At 42.2% G+C, this 16,069-nt stretch overlaps 1 protein-coding gene across 1 annotated transcript in view; it reads right to left on the minus strand.

Annotated features, from left to right (window-relative positions):
* Positions 1 to 865: 865 nt before the first annotated feature.
* The window catches only part of LOC311191690 (bifunctional heparan sulfate N-deacetylase/N-sulfotransferase 4), a gene marked incomplete at both ends in the record, with an annotated part of 88,962 nt that continues 73,758 nt past the window's right edge, over positions 866 to 16,069 (minus strand). The window contains 8 exons of the mRNA XM_084263952.1: positions 866 to 985; positions 1,294 to 1,396; positions 7,459 to 7,568; positions 9,378 to 9,548; positions 10,523 to 10,697; positions 12,428 to 12,551; positions 13,442 to 13,538; positions 15,240 to 15,422. Coding sequence (XP_084120078.1) covers positions 866 to 985; positions 1,294 to 1,396; positions 7,459 to 7,568; positions 9,378 to 9,548; positions 10,523 to 10,697; positions 12,428 to 12,551; positions 13,442 to 13,538; positions 15,240 to 15,422 — 1,083 coding nt within the window. The remainder of the gene's footprint in view (positions 986 to 1,293; positions 1,397 to 7,458; positions 7,569 to 9,377; positions 9,549 to 10,522; positions 10,698 to 12,427; positions 12,552 to 13,441; positions 13,539 to 15,239; positions 15,423 to 16,069) is intronic.

Raw genomic sequence — 16,069 nt, forward strand, 5'->3', positions numbered from 1 at the left:
GGAGACTAATTTTTTTCATCTTGGAGCTCTGTCACAGCTGCTGTTGGAACCCAACAGATACGATGAAAAACCTTATCAGGGTAGCAAAGTAACTGCATCCAAAAGACAGGTAACTTATTTCTCTGGGAGCTGGGAGGAGGGCCACCTCACTGCTTTGCATCTCAATAACCCACACAACTCCAGTAAACCAGGTGTGTGTTGTGGTGAAGGGGAAAAAACCCAAATGCAAACAACAGAAGAAGGAACACAGTTATTACAGGAGTCCCAGGGAAGATTAGGTGAGAATTTAGCCCACCTCTTTCTGTCGAGAAAGCAAGGATGGTCTGTTAGTATGTCATAACCATTAGGGATCTTGACTGGAAAGTGCTGAATATCCCGCTATAAATGATAGATAAACTTGCAAGGTCAGGTGAAAGACCAGCAAAAACAAATGTGGAAAAACCCCATCAGATGACCAACCTCACCGTCCAGCGAGAGATGTTCCCATCCTTTGCTTGTGTTCTGACAGACTGCAATGTGTCATATACACTGAAGTCAATCTGTCCTACACAGTTTCTGGTACTTCCCGGTGACCAGAGGAACTAGGCTATGCATGAATTCCGGTCTGGATAAAGAGTAATGCCATGTAGCTCTGTGCTATTTCCTGGAAGCTGACAAAAGGGGTTGATGCTAATAACTGTCAGCAGGTGCATATAAACAGTTGTCGGGTTTGGGGTTTTTATTCTTTTGTGTTGGTTTTGTTTGGTTTTCTCTTTTAATAGTGTTATTCATGAGGTCCTCTGCTGACGATCACAAGTGAGTCGGAGAAGCAAGGGGTTTGACGGTGAAGGAAATTGTTCTTATTTGGGTCCCTTGCCCTTAGAGGCTACCTGACCTTCTGCAGCTCCTGTCTCAGCCAAGAGGGCAGGGGCTGCCCCAGCCTGTGCAGCAGTTTGGACAACTCCACATTGTGGTCTCTGTAGTAGCTCGACAGAAATGCTCGAGACTGAGAAGGGAGAAAGAAAGAAAGAAAAAAAGAACAACAACATAACAACCAACAGTTAAGGAAGGAAACCCACCCAACCGCTGATTTCAGGAGGTGCTACTGCCCGTGCTGCTCCCAGGGGGCCTCTTAAGAGTGGGGGGGTACTCATCTCTTGTCATTGAAAACTCATTAAAAGTTGTGGATTTTAAAGCATATTAATCCAGTAGGGGGGAAAATACCCCAACAAACCAACCCGAGTTTTTAGTTTAGGACTCAAGCACTGGATAAATGTTAAAAAATGTTAAATTAAATCTCTAGAAAACCTTTACCTCTTGGTCCATTGGTGGGTATTTTCGACCTTTGCTTTTTCCCAGGCACTTTGTTTTCCCTCCTTCCAATAACTGGCACCAAAAGCCTTTCTGAGGGTCAAACCTATAGAGGATTATATGTTTTGAAAGATCTCACTACAGAAGAATCTCCCAGCTACTAAGACATCAGTGTTAGACAACAATTATCACTGCATGAATCTCTCTAGATGACTGAAATACAGAGGACAGAGTGGGAAACAACTTTCCTTTCCTGTGAAAACTCTGGGAATTTATATTTTCTGCAAATTTGCCTTGGGAGCGGCTTGAGGCAAGAAGTTTTCACATTGAACTTTACCTACACCAGATAAGTCTTACTTTACTTGTCCAGCATATAGGGTACAAGTTTAAAGTGTTAATCCATAGGATGCCAGTCAAAGTTCTGAGCCTCAGTCTGAAGGATCGTAGCTGGCCCCACTCCAAACTGTGACTCACGTTCTTTTGTCTGGTTTTGGTCAGAGAATTTATGCATATCAACCTGCTCCGTGTATCCCTACAGGATTCAAATGTTTTGACCAATTCACTTGAGCAAAGAATGGTTTGTTGAAAAAGTAATTACTAATTGTCTCTTCTTGGAAGTAGATGCGCTATATTCTTATATTCTCAAGCACATTGTCAGCAAAGCTCTCCATACGGCCAGTTGGAGCTGATGCTCTTATAGGTCAGCGCTGTCAAGGTGAGAGATGTCAAAAGGGGCAAGCAGATCTATTTGCTTCAACAAGGGTAGACTCAATCCCTAAGTCTATTTATACAGTAAAGTATGTGATTGTTGCGTGACTATGAAATGGTGAGAAATACAATCCTGAAATGGTTTATGTTGATTTCTGATTGAAATAAACAGTGTTCAGGTCTATTGAAAGAACTGCTGGTTGGTTGTTGATAATTTAACTGCACCCGAGAAGGTAGTTGTTCTGTATCATTAGATCTAAATATGGTTTTCATTCTGAAGATGGCATTTTAGCCTAAACACTGTCTTAGCAGTCTTATCTGAAACATGCAATTTGATCTTGATGTCCAGAATTCACAGATAAAGGAACTTTAGGGCTTTGAAACACGTAGTCACTAAGGAATGAACAACACTCAGCGTTAAGCTTTGGATTTATTGCTGTGTGGGACCTGCAGCATGCATAAAACATTGACAAGGTTCGTGTTTCTGCTATTCAGCAGATGTTTGAAAAGGATGAAGTATAATTGGCTGGAACACGGAGTTAATTAGTTACAGACTACTTTTTTGCCCCGGGTCTGTCCGCATGACACTGGTGCACCTGCAGTTTGCTGCTGTACATGAACAAACTAATTTCCGGAAAAGGGTGAACCTTCTTTGTATTCTTTTTTCTTGCCCAGCCTATTACTACAGGCCTGACCCTTGTTTCCTAAATTCTCTCAGTAGCCATTTCAATTAAAAATAAATAAATCATTGATTAAATGGCTATATCAATGATATATTCATTTCTACTTTGACCTTTTCCATCTGCTCCTTGCACAGTGAAATACTTTAGCTGGCTTGCACTGATTTCCCAAGAGAAGCAGCAATATAGTGTTCTGGGTAAAAGGAAAACTGCAAAATTACGCCCCAAATGATATTCCTGCCTCAGAAGGAGCATACTGAAAGTTACTGAGAGGATGTGCAGATTTGGGAAGGAGAAAAGACAACTGAATTCAACCCTCAGGAGTCTTGATAACATAACTGGGCACAATGGAAGTATTTATTTATAAATAGTGGTTGCCTTAAGGCAAACATTACAAGTGAGCTTTTTAAAGCAGTCAGCAGAAACCTTTCCTCCAGGCCCCATTGTCCTGTCTTTTCTTCCATCACAGAGTAAGGCTGTAGGAGGTGCAGGGTTAAACCTGAACACCCGTATGCTCACCACACCTCTCGGGAAGTCAGTCCCCTGATGCCCAAGGTGGGGAGGGCATCAGTGAGGGCCTGTCTGCACCCAAACCTAGACAAGAGAAAACATTTACTTCAAGAGTCCTCTGTCTTTTCCTTCCACTCCTGTTGTTTACATGTGGGAAAAAGAGGGAAATTTCCCTTGTGAGGCCAGACGTGGAGCTGCCTCTGTGGATAGACCATGATGTGGTGATCTGTGCTGGCGAAAGCGAAATTTTGGCTGCCCTTTACCAAAACCAGTGTCTGTTCTGCCTCCCTCCTTTCCTGCCTGGTGAGGAAAACAAAGGAAGAAGGGGACCACAGGCTCATGCTACCCTAGACCATGAGGATGTTGGGCACGAAATACATCTTCCTAGCGGTCAGTGGAGCTTTGGTAGGGCCATCCTGTGATTAAAAAGAAAAGCCTTTGGTAACTTTAGCCCCAAGTGACCTAGGTTTCTGTTTGTTAAGTTCAGACACTTAAAAAATTGGAACCCATGGACATTTCCTGTGAAAAAAAAGTGGTCAGTGGTTGGGAAACATCTCTTCAGTGCTATAGGGGGAACTTTATGAAGACAACTGACTCATTTCCCTCTCCTAGCACTTTGTGGGGGGATCCCAATGTCTTTCTATTGATGGCATTATGTGTAAAAGTCTTGCAACATTAGATGATTCTCCCCTTTCATTTTCAGTACTCGAATAAACAGATTAGGTCATAGAAAGGTTTGGCTTGGAAGGGACTGTCAAAGGTCATCTAGTCCAACCCCCCTGCAATGAACAGGGACATCTTCCACTCGATCAAGGTTGCTGAGCCCCATCTAACCTGACCTTGAATGTTTTCAGGGATCCATCTATCACCTCTCCGGGCAACCTGTGACAGTGTCTCACTACCCTCGTTGTAAAATATGTCTTCCTTCTGTGTAGTCTGAGCCTAAGTCCTCTTGAGCAGTGTGCATTATAAGCGATGACCTAGTTGTCTGTCTGAGCTGTGTCTCTCACTAACCTGCTGTGATGTGCCCTTCTCTCCAGATGCCAGGGCCTGCCTCTGCCTCCTGCCTGCTCTCTGATTAGTACCTTCCTTCTGCCTGGGTTGATTTTACTTTCCTGTAAGATGTTCACATAATTACTCAGGGTGATGAACTTGTTGCTAACTAGTGTTTGCCGTACTGGGTCCTTAGGCTGCTTTGCAACAACTTTAAAAATGTGTGGTGTACAGTTATTAGGCAGTAATGACTAGGAACGATCCCATGCAATCTTTTTTACTTTGACAGTTCTACCATAAAGCAACTACATTGTTTAATGCATTTTTCTCTCCTACCCTAAATCCATACAGAAGTGTGTGCTTCCAGCATATTTGCATTCTTGATGCCTTTAAACAGTAACTGCATAATTTTATGGATCTGTTTACAATTCATTTTTCCTGTCCAAACAAATAGGAGAAGCCAAATTTTTTCACTGTGTGTGTGTGACTCCACTGACTTTAATTTAGTTAGGGAAAGAAAGATGTGGGTGTGTATTTTTAAAAACCTAGCAGAAGGCGCTGCAGATGTGCAGCAGCAGTTGTTCAAACATCAGTAGTTCAGCTGTGTATTCAAACGACTCCTCTATTTCATACACTTTGGAAACCAATGACTTAAAAAATAACATTCTGACATCCAAGTTTTTTTTCTCTAGGAAATGATTTTGGCAGAGCAGCATTCTGAAGACTCAAAGAAGCACTCAAGTCTCACTTAATATTTGTTATATAAATGACCATAACCCACCCAGCACAGGAAACATTAAAGAATGGTCATAAGGAGAGAGGAGACAGTGTGGGGTAGGTGGAAATTCCGTGGTCTCATTTCCCCCACAGATTTCCTGGTATGAGACTGTAGGGAAGATGACACACAGGCTTTTCTAATTCCCACCCTCCCTGGGCAGGCTCATGCTCTCTGCTTGCACAGTGGCTTGGAAAAACCTCCACTGCAGTGCCAGGTTTCCAAGCCCACGTATGTCCCAGGGCTCTCCCAGCCCATCCCTTCTGGCTGTAATGTGCTGATGATGTTCGTTGTACGGAGAGGCTCAGTGCAAAAGCCTCTTACAATTTTCTGCTGTATTAGGTAGGAAGAGAGAAATCCAGCCCGCTCCTGTCCCTGCAGAGTCTCTGCCTTCCTCCAGGGAACTGGGAAATGTCAAAGAGAGAGTGCCACATGGGCCATCAATCCTCTTTAATGGGGAATACCTTGCAGCTCCAGGTAACAAGGATGAGAAATGTGATCCAGGCTTATCACAGCTGCTTTTGCAGGGGGTGTTGGTTTGGGCTCCTGTGGAGCACCTGCAGTTTTGGCACCCAGACTCCAGGCCATGAACAATCAAGCTCAGTTCTGAGGGTTAGGTGCTTTGAAGGCAAATACACGATTTTTCCTGTGCTCCAGGTGCTGTGTGCTTCAGCCCCATGCTTCCAGGTTAGGGATCTGACATTAGTAGTTTATAATTTTACCAAACTTTTAAGTTTAGAGACTAAATTCTTCTGTGCTGTATGTCTGGTTACTACTAGGTAAAAGGTTGGCAGAATTGGCTCAGCTATCTATGAAAATGGGATTAGGGAATGAGCTATTTCATAGAATCATCATAGAATCATAGAATGTTCTGGGTTGGAAGGGACCCCAAGGATCATAGAGCTCCAAGCCCCCTGCCACAGGCAGGGCCACCAACCTCCAGGCCTGGATCTACACAAGGTTGCCCAGGGCCCCATCCGACCTGGCCTTGAACACTTCCAGGGATGGGGAATCTACTACTTCTCTGGGCAGCCTGTTCCAGCACCTCACCACTCTCTCTATAAAGAACTTCCTCCTAATATCTAATCTAAACCTTCCTTCCTTTAGTTTGAATCCATTCCCCCTTGTCTTGCCATTGTCTATCCTTTTAAAAAGTTGATTCCCCTCCTGCTTTTAAGCTCCCTTCAGGGACTGGAAGGCTGCAATGAGGTCCCCCTGCAGCCTTCTCTTCTCCCGGCTGAACAAGCCCAGCTCCTTCAGCCTCTCTTCTTAAGGGAGGTGCTCCAGCCCTCTAATCATCTTCATAGCCTCCTCTGAACCCTCTCCAACAGTTCCACATCTTTCTTGTGTTGGGGCCTCCAGATCTGGACTCAGTAATCCAGATGGGGCCTCACGAGGGCAGAGTAGAGAGGGACAATCCCCTCCCTGTCCCTTCTGGGCACCCCTCTTCTAATGGAGCCCAGGATACCATTGGCCTTGTGAGCTGCAAGAGCACACTGCTGGCTCATGTTAATTTTCTCATCCACCATGACACCCAAGTCCTTCTCAGCAGGGCTACTCTCAAGGAGCTCTTCTCCCAGTCTGTATCTATGTCTGGGATTCTTCTGGCCCAAGTGCAACACCTTACACTTGGCAGTGTTGAATCTCATTAGGTTCACCCAGGCCCATCTTTCCAGCCTATCAAGATCCCTCTGGATGGCTTCCTTTCCTTCTGTTGTGTCAACCACACCACTCAGCTTGGTGTCATCCACAAACTTGCTGAGGGTGCACTCAATTCTATCATCTATGTCATTGATAAAGATGTTAAAGAGCACCGGTACCAAGACAGACCCCTGGGGTACCCCACTTGTTACCGGCCTCCACCTGGACAAAGACCCGTTGACCACCACCCTTTGGCTACGGTCCCTGCTGAAAGCAAATGATCCAAGCAAACATGCAAGCAGATGAATCCTATCATACTGAGTGCTTCTAACCCAGTTTCTGACATTAAACTCCAATATGAACATGATAAAAATGTCTGAGCCAAACTTTTCACATGTGACAGTAAGCGGTCTTCATCTTCTGGAGAGTGGTTCGACAGTCTGATGTGTGAATGTGCACTGAGCTCTTAGATGCACAATTCACATTAACTAAACAGTTTAAACAGTGCGTCGGTGGAAGCAAAACTAGGCATTCTGAGAAAACAACTCCTGGGCATCTCTGATCAAATGCTCACACTTAGCAGACTTTTAGTTTTTTACACAACTGTATGTTGTGAGAAGTTGAGTTTGCATGTGTAAACGCGTGCAATTGTGCAATTAAATTCTGTAATGTATTATATACATGCAAGTTAAGGGAAAAATGGATGAATGTAAAACATAACTTCAAGAAAACCCTAAGCTTTGCAAAATTATCATTGTTGTAATGTGGGTTTTGTTTCTTTGTCTGTAGTTAATGACCAAGTGTTCTTGGGAGGATGTACACTGTAATCCCATAGGGTAAATAATAAAGGAACAGACTTACGTTAGAGCTTCAGAGTAATTATAATGAGGAGAGACTCCAAGAAACTTCTGCACTTCATCCATCACAGTTGCTGGGTCACTTCTTAGCTGCTGTCCATCAATAATAAGCAACTGTAAGGGTAAATATGCTAATTATTCAGAAACAGGACTAAGATTAACAAAAGAATGACATTATTTCCCTTCTGTGACAACATGGATTTAAATTAGCACATGACTTTGTATGGTGCTAATAACAATCATATGGATGAGCTGCTTTTTAGGTTTACTTTTTAGTTTATTATGTTGAATTTGTATAGGTGGGCACCTTGTAACTCTGTGTATGCATGTTGTTCAAATGCAAGAGTTAAGACTCTCAAGCCAAACCCAGGTCTTCAAAAAAGAGATAAGGAAGGAATGTAAAAACATTGTTGAGGTTTGCCAGGTGTCTGTAGAAAATCTGGCATGGAAGAAGTAAAATAGTAACAAGCTGATATATATCTTAGAATTGACTGTTCAAAACCAATATAAATACGGGTTAAAAAAAAATGCGGAAGTTTATTCAAAGCTTACCACTAGCCTATGAACCATATAGACCTGCAAAACTGTTAGCAAAGGGTTTGGATTTTTGTTTTGTTTTTATTTAAAGATTGATGTGATGTAAAGGTACATTAACTTCCACAAGCAAATGTTAAGGCAATGTATCAAAAGTCTACCCGTGTACCAAGCAGTATTGCTAATAACTATGCTGGGCAGACATGTTTTATGTTTCTTGTGAAGGCTTACAATGAATTATTAAGATTTTGAGTGCACAGGCTGAGTGAATGCACGTTACTGGGTGCCCATTAGTAAGCACCGTGAGTGTGCTCTCTGTGTGTACCTTATTAAGAATGAGTGCATTTGGTTTTGTATCTTGTAAATTTAATCACTGTAACTGTGAAACACAAGTGGTTACCTGTTTCAAATGTGTCAATGTGCCCTGAATGTTTAATGAAGACTGCACTCCTCTTCACTGTGGCAGGGGGAGGAGAAAAATCTTCATGAGATGGAGGAGGCAGCCCAGGGTGAGGGCAGAGAATGAGCACAGGTAACAGAGCATGGAATTTTTGGCATGCTTTGCATGCTCCCAGTTTGCCAGAACAGCCCCTTCTCCTTCAGAGGAGTAAGTTGGGGCACGGTGGTGATAAGATGTGCCCTGTTTGCCCCTGGCACAATGCTGTGTGGGGACGGCCCTTGTTGCAAGTTCAGCAGCTTTAGGCAGCACTCCTTCCCCATTTACAAAAGAGTAGAAATGCCAGAGACAAAAGAAGGTAGTAAATGACTAACTGAGACTTTCTCCTTTCTCCTGGAAATGGGATTGACCTTCTCCTCCTCTTTGTAGTGCAGCTGAGACTGTATGAAAAGAAGATAGAGCTTCTATTTATTTTTGTTTGGGTTTTTTTTTCCGGGTCCCTGGCTAAATAGGCAACACTTGGTTCTACCTGCTTTCAGCAAAGTTCTGTGGCCACATAGAGCAGTCTCTGGAGACACCTGCTCATTGTGCTGCTCATTCAATACCCTTTTGCAACTTCTTACAGTAGGTAGACATAGGAACCGAGCTGTGGACCACATCCACAGGTTAAGAGTGCCCATGCATGTATTTTGCAGTACCAATATCTGTAAACAAGACCCAGAAGCCTTCACAACCTTGGATGATGCTGGAAGGAAACCCCAAAGTCCCCCTCAAACCCATGGGGCCACAGTTCATAGCATTTTCCCATCGCGTCTTTTCCATCAGAAGACAGAAAAATCATCACACTTTCACGAAATATCCTGGTCTTGTCAAATCTGCACTTTCTAACAGCTAAGAGTTCCAGTGGGAAATATCCCATCATCTCTAACAATGAGTGTACTCATTTTAGGATGTAAAGAGAGTTGGTGACCTTGGTGAAATTTGGAAATTACCTGTGAAGCAGGGTAATGAGTTAACCATCTCTCAATGTGGACAGCATACCATCCGGGTGTCAGGCATCTCTTCTGGAGGTTTCTTATCTCTGAGGGTGCCCAATGGCTGGATGTAATGACTTCATAAAAATTGAATTTCAGGGCAGTGGGGTCCTCATGGGATCGCTGATGCTGATGGGAGATATTTAGACAGATATCACGAGGATGCCGCAGAGTGACCTGTGAGCCTCACGGAGCTATCAGGATCCCACAGCAGCTCCTCAGCTCACCACCAGTGCTGCTTCTGCTGTGTAGGAGTTGGGACAAGGGGACGGGGAAAGAAGCAGGATAGAGCCACCACTGAATCAGTGATCCTTCTGGGACAGGATGGAGGGGAACCAAGGAGCTAAATTCTGCCACATTTGGCACAATTTTTCTTTTAAATGCTTTGCTTTGCATCCTGCATCAGTAGTAGCAAAGGTGCAAATGAGCCATTAAAAAGAGTGTAAACTGCAGCCCTAGGCCTTTTTTTTTTAATTCCTTGAAGAACTTGTAATCACAGCATCAGAAATAGTTTATGCTTATTGCAACATTATTAATTTGTGTCTGTTTTAACACTGCTCCTTATATTTCATTTATAGTTTAGATGAATGCTTAAATGTCTCTTTAAAAAAACCTATTTTTTTAAGTAGAGCAAGCTTTGTTATGGAAACAACTCTCCAGACACAGTGCTTTTAAACTCCTTGGAAACTCTAGAAGACATTGCATACATTTGTACCCCAGCATATACTGAAGGATGGGATGAGGTACCAGATTCTTAGCATCAAGAGCTCTGATTTTCTAGCTAGGCCATGCTCATTTTCCCCCACGCATCTCCCTGGGTGAGGAGCACTGCTTTTCCTCTATGCAGTGTCAGCTGTAATTGAGATTAAACTGTTTGTTTACAGCTGGTGGCAGCTCTGTGCTGAGAAGTTTCATCATGTATGACATTGGTGTCACAGATGGCAACTGCAAAAGCTGGCATTCAGCATTCTTCCACTTCTACAGAGTGCAAATGCTTTTGCAATAAATCCCATTCTTGCTCAAGGACACAAATTCCCACTGATGTTGGCCATCATTCCCTGGCATTGATTTCACTGTCCATTTCTCAATGGCAAGGTCCATACCTGGTACCAGGAATACGCCCGATCGGATGGGTCGATGAGGATGGTGATGATCTTGGCCTTGGGGATGAGGGAAGCAGCTCGCTTGGGAGCTTCCTCAGAATGGAAATAGTTGGCACTTTTCTCAAAGAGGAGGTTGGTGGTGATGTTGGAAGGAGTGGGGAAGAAATCCATGTACCTGGGAAGTGAAGAAACTTATTAGCAGTATCATAAAAGGGTCATATCCCTGTGCTTCCTAATTATCGTAGGTGAAAAGGTGAATTTTCAGACATAATTCTCATGAAGCAAAATTGAATTTCTTAGCTCACTCCAGAAATGGAGTAGGAAGAACACATCTTGGCTCTTACACGGCGCTGGTAATAGCTAAAGCCTCCATGGACTCAGGTTGATTAGGTTTTTCCTTTGATGGATGGGATTTTTGCTAATAAGTTTAATGTCAAAAGTGATATCTTCCATCAGTTTGGAGTGAGTTCAGTTTTAGCTGCAGAAAAAATGGGAAAAGTTTCAAAATGTCAACCATTTCCTTTTAACATTGTTGAAATATTTCATTTTGGAACAGACTTTTTCAGAATGCAAGATTTGAATTTTGGCTTTGGATGGTTTTTTCCACTTAAAATTGACTGGAATAAAAGTAAATAAAGCAAGGTTCAACTGAAAGGTTGAAGAATTCAAACAAAGAAAAGTGATTTGAGAGGCTGCCCAGAGAGGTGGTGGAGGCCCCATCCCTGGAGATACTCAAGGTGAGGCTTGATGGGGCTCTGAGCAACCTGATCTAGTGAATATGTCCCGATGTCCCTGCTTACTGCAGGGGGGGAAGATGGCCTTTAAAGGTCCCTTCCAACCTAACGTATTCTGTGATTGTATGAGTCTATGATTGTTTTAGAGACATTTTTCAGTCCCTTTAGTCTTGCTGAACACTCAGGGAACTTCCAGCTTTGACAGGACTGCTTTTGTGTCCTTTCTATGGAAATGAGGTATGCAAGGCCTCAACTTGCGCACAGGACCCTTCAGGCTTTTGAACCTGCAGGCCAATTTCAGTGAAGTGTGGCCAAAGAGGTCTCCAAGAGGCCAACCTCTTCCTCTACCTGTTGTACAGAGAGTTGCAGAGGTGACCTCCACTGATCACCACTCCTTCTTATCTGAGTGTAATACATCATGTACTCTACAGTAGCCATGGGCGAGGTCTTTGTACAGCGTGGAAAAACAAACACCCGGCATTTATTTCCCTTTGGTTTTTGTGACACCTTGAATCAAGAAGCTGGTCTTGTAGTTGCTGGGGCAGCCTGCTTTTATTGGTTAGCCTCATTTGCTCTGCATGCTCTCCACGGCCTGCGCAGGCAAGGAAAGCCTCTCTCAAGATTAATCTCTTCTGTGTAGTGTGATGTTTGTCTTATATTTCAGTGTTCACACAAGGATGCGAACTGCTGTTCCCCATGGAAACAAAAACATTACAAAAAAGCTTTTCTTAAGAAAAATAGTAAAAGGAATATTTAAAAATAGTGATAGGAATGCCAAATGAAATGCTTTACAGTGTATTTCCTTTTTCTCATGAAGAGATGACTCAAATCTTATTCAATGAGAAGCTGCTTTTGAAGAAAAAGAGTATAAATCAGAATAGATGCAGTTATGAAAAGATTGCTATTCAACATGAAGACCCATCATAACCGAGCTGTCTATTGTATTCATTTGTGGAAAAAATAAGGACATTATTACTATAATATCTAAACAAAATTAAGGACTTAATTAAATGCCCCATCATTATAAATTAGTTTCTCTTTCTGTCTGATAATGCCAAGCATAACAAATCCATCTAGTAATTATGTAGATGTCATACATGCTTCTGTAATTGTTCCATTGTGATTTACCACGTATCAATAATGAATGCTTCTTTTTTGTTATTCTTCTTACCAGTCAATTCCCTTGTGATAGTTGTTTCCGTTGAAGAACTGAACTTCTTCAAAAGTTTTTGGACTAGGGAGATTACTGATAATGGAAGGATGCATCAGAAGAAATAAATAAAGTGCTGTTGTTCCTGTGACAACAAAAGAGATGCCATTACGAAATACAAAAAAACCCTACCCTTTATTGATTCAAGAGAGTACTTTAAATTGATGCACGCTGAGATATACAAGAAAATTAGATTACCTTTTTTAAGAAAGTTGCCTATTGATAAAAGGCCTACATATGTAGAAGGGGCTTTCAGAGGGAGGGGGGAACCCAGGGGGTGTTGTGGAGTCTCCTTCTCTGGAGATGTTCAAGACCCATCTGGACGCCTCCCTGTGCGACCTGTCCTAAGGAACCAGCTTTGGCAGGGGTCTGGACTCGATGATCTCTTGAGGTCCCTTCCAACCCCTACAATTATGTGATTCTGCGACTATCTGTTGACTTCTCTGCTCATCAAACTTTTCCTATTTCCAAACTCTGAATTCTGCTCTCTGATGCAAGCTCGATATTGTTGCTGATGACCTTGCTTGCTGGGCTGGGTATTTAACCGTGGGGGAAATTTGGCCTGAACTTCTTTCTTTTCACATACATTGCACACAGCTCTTCAAAAGCACTAATTGTGAGAGAATGCATTTGTTGGTCCCAGAGCTGCACTTATGTCCTCTGTGTCCTTTTCCTGGGGGTCTGCTATTGTGGAACATTGTCGAGTTGAGTGCTAACGAACTTGTATGTAGTAAGTATGCTTTAAAATCCCACTTACAGTACTTTTTTATTCTTTGATTGACAAAAGCAACAATAATTTATATTCTGCAAGAAACAAAATTATGGAGAATGTATCTTTAAACTTTCTTTTCAATGATGTCTTGCTATGCGAGTAAACCATCTCTATAGTAGGGACATGGCTTCAGTTTGCAGGACACAAATACATAGATACAAACTGGGGGAGCTAGCTTCGATTACAAATTCATTGCTTCTTACCTGTTTTCTGGGGTCCTATCACAAGAAATTTGGGTAGGTGGTCACAAGTTTTGTCCCGGGACCAAATATCCCTATGTCGTTTATCATCACATGGATTCTGAAGAAGAAAAAGCGGTTGTGTACATCACACTGGGGTTATGTTATATCCTAAATGTTTGCATGCACATGAGCCTTTGAAGGATCTAAATGTTATGCATTCATGCCTGAGCCTTATAGTAACTAGTAAAATCCCACATTTCCTCATGAGAGTTTATTCCTGACAGATCTTGAGGACTCTGGTGTGGATCCATGGAAGTATTCATGTAAGTAGGGACCAAACTCCTGGGTATCCTTCAGGGTCAGTCCTTCTGGGAGTCCTAGAGAAGTCAGTAACTACACAGTTGTGTAAATCCTGGAAGGATTGGTGTCAAAATTCACACCCTGAAAGACTACTGCATTTCCTTCTCTCTGTTAGTCAGCCTGTTTCATAAATCCACATAGGTAGGTGTGTATGTGGTCCCTTTGACTAAAATTCAATGTGTATATAATTGTTTTGCATGATTGAGGATTAAGTTCATTCATTAGAAAGAAAGAAAAGAAGGAAAAAAACCCATGAAAACATTGATTTAATCAAGTCTTCATTTGAGGTTAAATGGAAACCTCTGTTTGAACAGCTTCAAGGCATGGTTTCTGATGCATAGAACTTAATGCCAATTTTAATTTACATAAAAACCTGAAAGGAAGGGCAAAATAGAAATGTGAGATATTATTCATCTCCTTATCTTTCTACTACTTACTAATGCAAAATTAAAATGTGTGAACAAAAGACCATGCAGACAAGGTTAGGATGACTGCTTTTTACAGCAGTTATCATATAGATACTGCTTTTGCATAGTATTGGCTGGTAATAGAAGACAGAGATTGCTAGTGAATAAAGTTAGGAAAAAATAATAGAGAAAATCATTAACTGATGTGAATCACTGTAGCTCCACTAAACTCATTGGAAACATTACAGAACTGGACTTCTTTTGCATCTGAGCCAAAAATAATAGGGAAACTTTCTGCTCCATTTTGCCACTGTAAGCCCAAAAATAACTGCGCAGATCTCCACTGTGTCCCTCTGGATTTATGCCTGCATAGTTAAAAGTGCAACGTGGCACATCACATTCTAAGTAAAAGAGCCAGATATGTGTAACAATGATTAGGGAATTACAGTGTTGAGATTGCAAGCAGCACTATTTTGCATTTGAGCTGGAGACAGAAAACAGACTGTGCAAAAACCCTTCTCCATTCTTGAAATAGCTGTCCACTCTGTGTTTGGGTCACTGACCCCTCCTGCCCTCCTTTTCCTTTGCTGTTTCATTGAAGGGGGTTCAGATGGTGGGGAATCCTCCTTGTAGCTCTAATGATCCACCATTAGAAGTTCCTCATTAAGGGGTGTGATGAATCTTCATCATTTGCCTTGAGATGGCTCTCACTGCTGGCTGGCTGTGGGCATCTTACCGACAGTGCAGTGCAATCAGTTAATGCAATGTGATGCATCAGCAAAACTGCAGATAGGAGGGACTGGAAAGGAAGCTTTTTCCCATGTAAATGGCAATTAGGTGCTTCTATCATCCCAGATTTGAGGGGAGTGGAAGTTAATCCATTTCTAGTCAAAAGCAGTGGTTTCTTGGAAAAAATTTCAATAATCTAAGAAGGCATGCAGGAAGAGATAACATATCTGAATATGAAGTGAGATTTTCTTTTTTTTACAGGAAAAGATTCTTATTTCCAACAAGTGGATTGTAATTGGAGGAAGGAGTGGCTATGACATTACCTGCCAAAGAGGGTCCATCTGCTCTGGGAAGAGCTCAAAATACTTCTGGGCCAGCTGAACTGGGGGCAGCGTCTGCAGTTTCAGGTTAGTTGAGCTCTTAACAAAGTTGGCTAGGTTTGCAAAGGTGTATAAACCCAGGCGGTCATTCCCGTAATTAGACAAATGGGTCATGAAGATGCTGATCTGAAAGGAAGAGAAACCTTTCAGTCACAGGACATCGAGATAGCAGTGTCTGGCTGGAAGGGCAGGCATGGGGTTCCCAGGAGATTTGCCAAACCCTCTCTCCCTGACCCAAACCAAAATAAATAATGTGAAGAATGTATTTCTCAGTATTTTCTTTATATGAGGTTGTCAGACTCAGTTCCATGGCCTGGTTTATGTGTAGATTGTCATTATTTAGTTTTATGAAGAGGCTATCAAACTAAGTGGTGTTGTCCATTTGACATGTGCATTGGCCTAAGATAGGATGCGCAATGACAGTGGAATTTAATTGCACTGTTATCATGAAATAACATCATAGTGGTAACCAAACAGCATATATTTTTCTTCTCTTTCATCGCCATCTCTGAAGTTGATGGTCAATGACATGCAGCAGATCACAAAAAGTACAGTTTAAGTAACGTTGCTACCACAATTAAACAGACCAGCATGTCAGGCGGCACACTTCTTAATAATGATGTCACACTTCAAAGAGGCCTTGACGTGAGGTAAAAAAATCAGGTATATAATTGTATAGTGTCGGTAACAGCAAACTCCAGAACATGGCGATGGGGAATTTAGCAGTTTGTTGTACTGCCATCATGCCAGAAATTTATGGAAAAGGAAAATAA

Source organism: Gallinula chloropus (assembly GCF_964237585.1).
Source record: "Gallinula chloropus genome assembly, chromosome: 4".
NCBI classification, from domain to species: Eukaryota; Metazoa; Chordata; class Aves; order Gruiformes; family Rallidae; genus Gallinula; species Gallinula chloropus.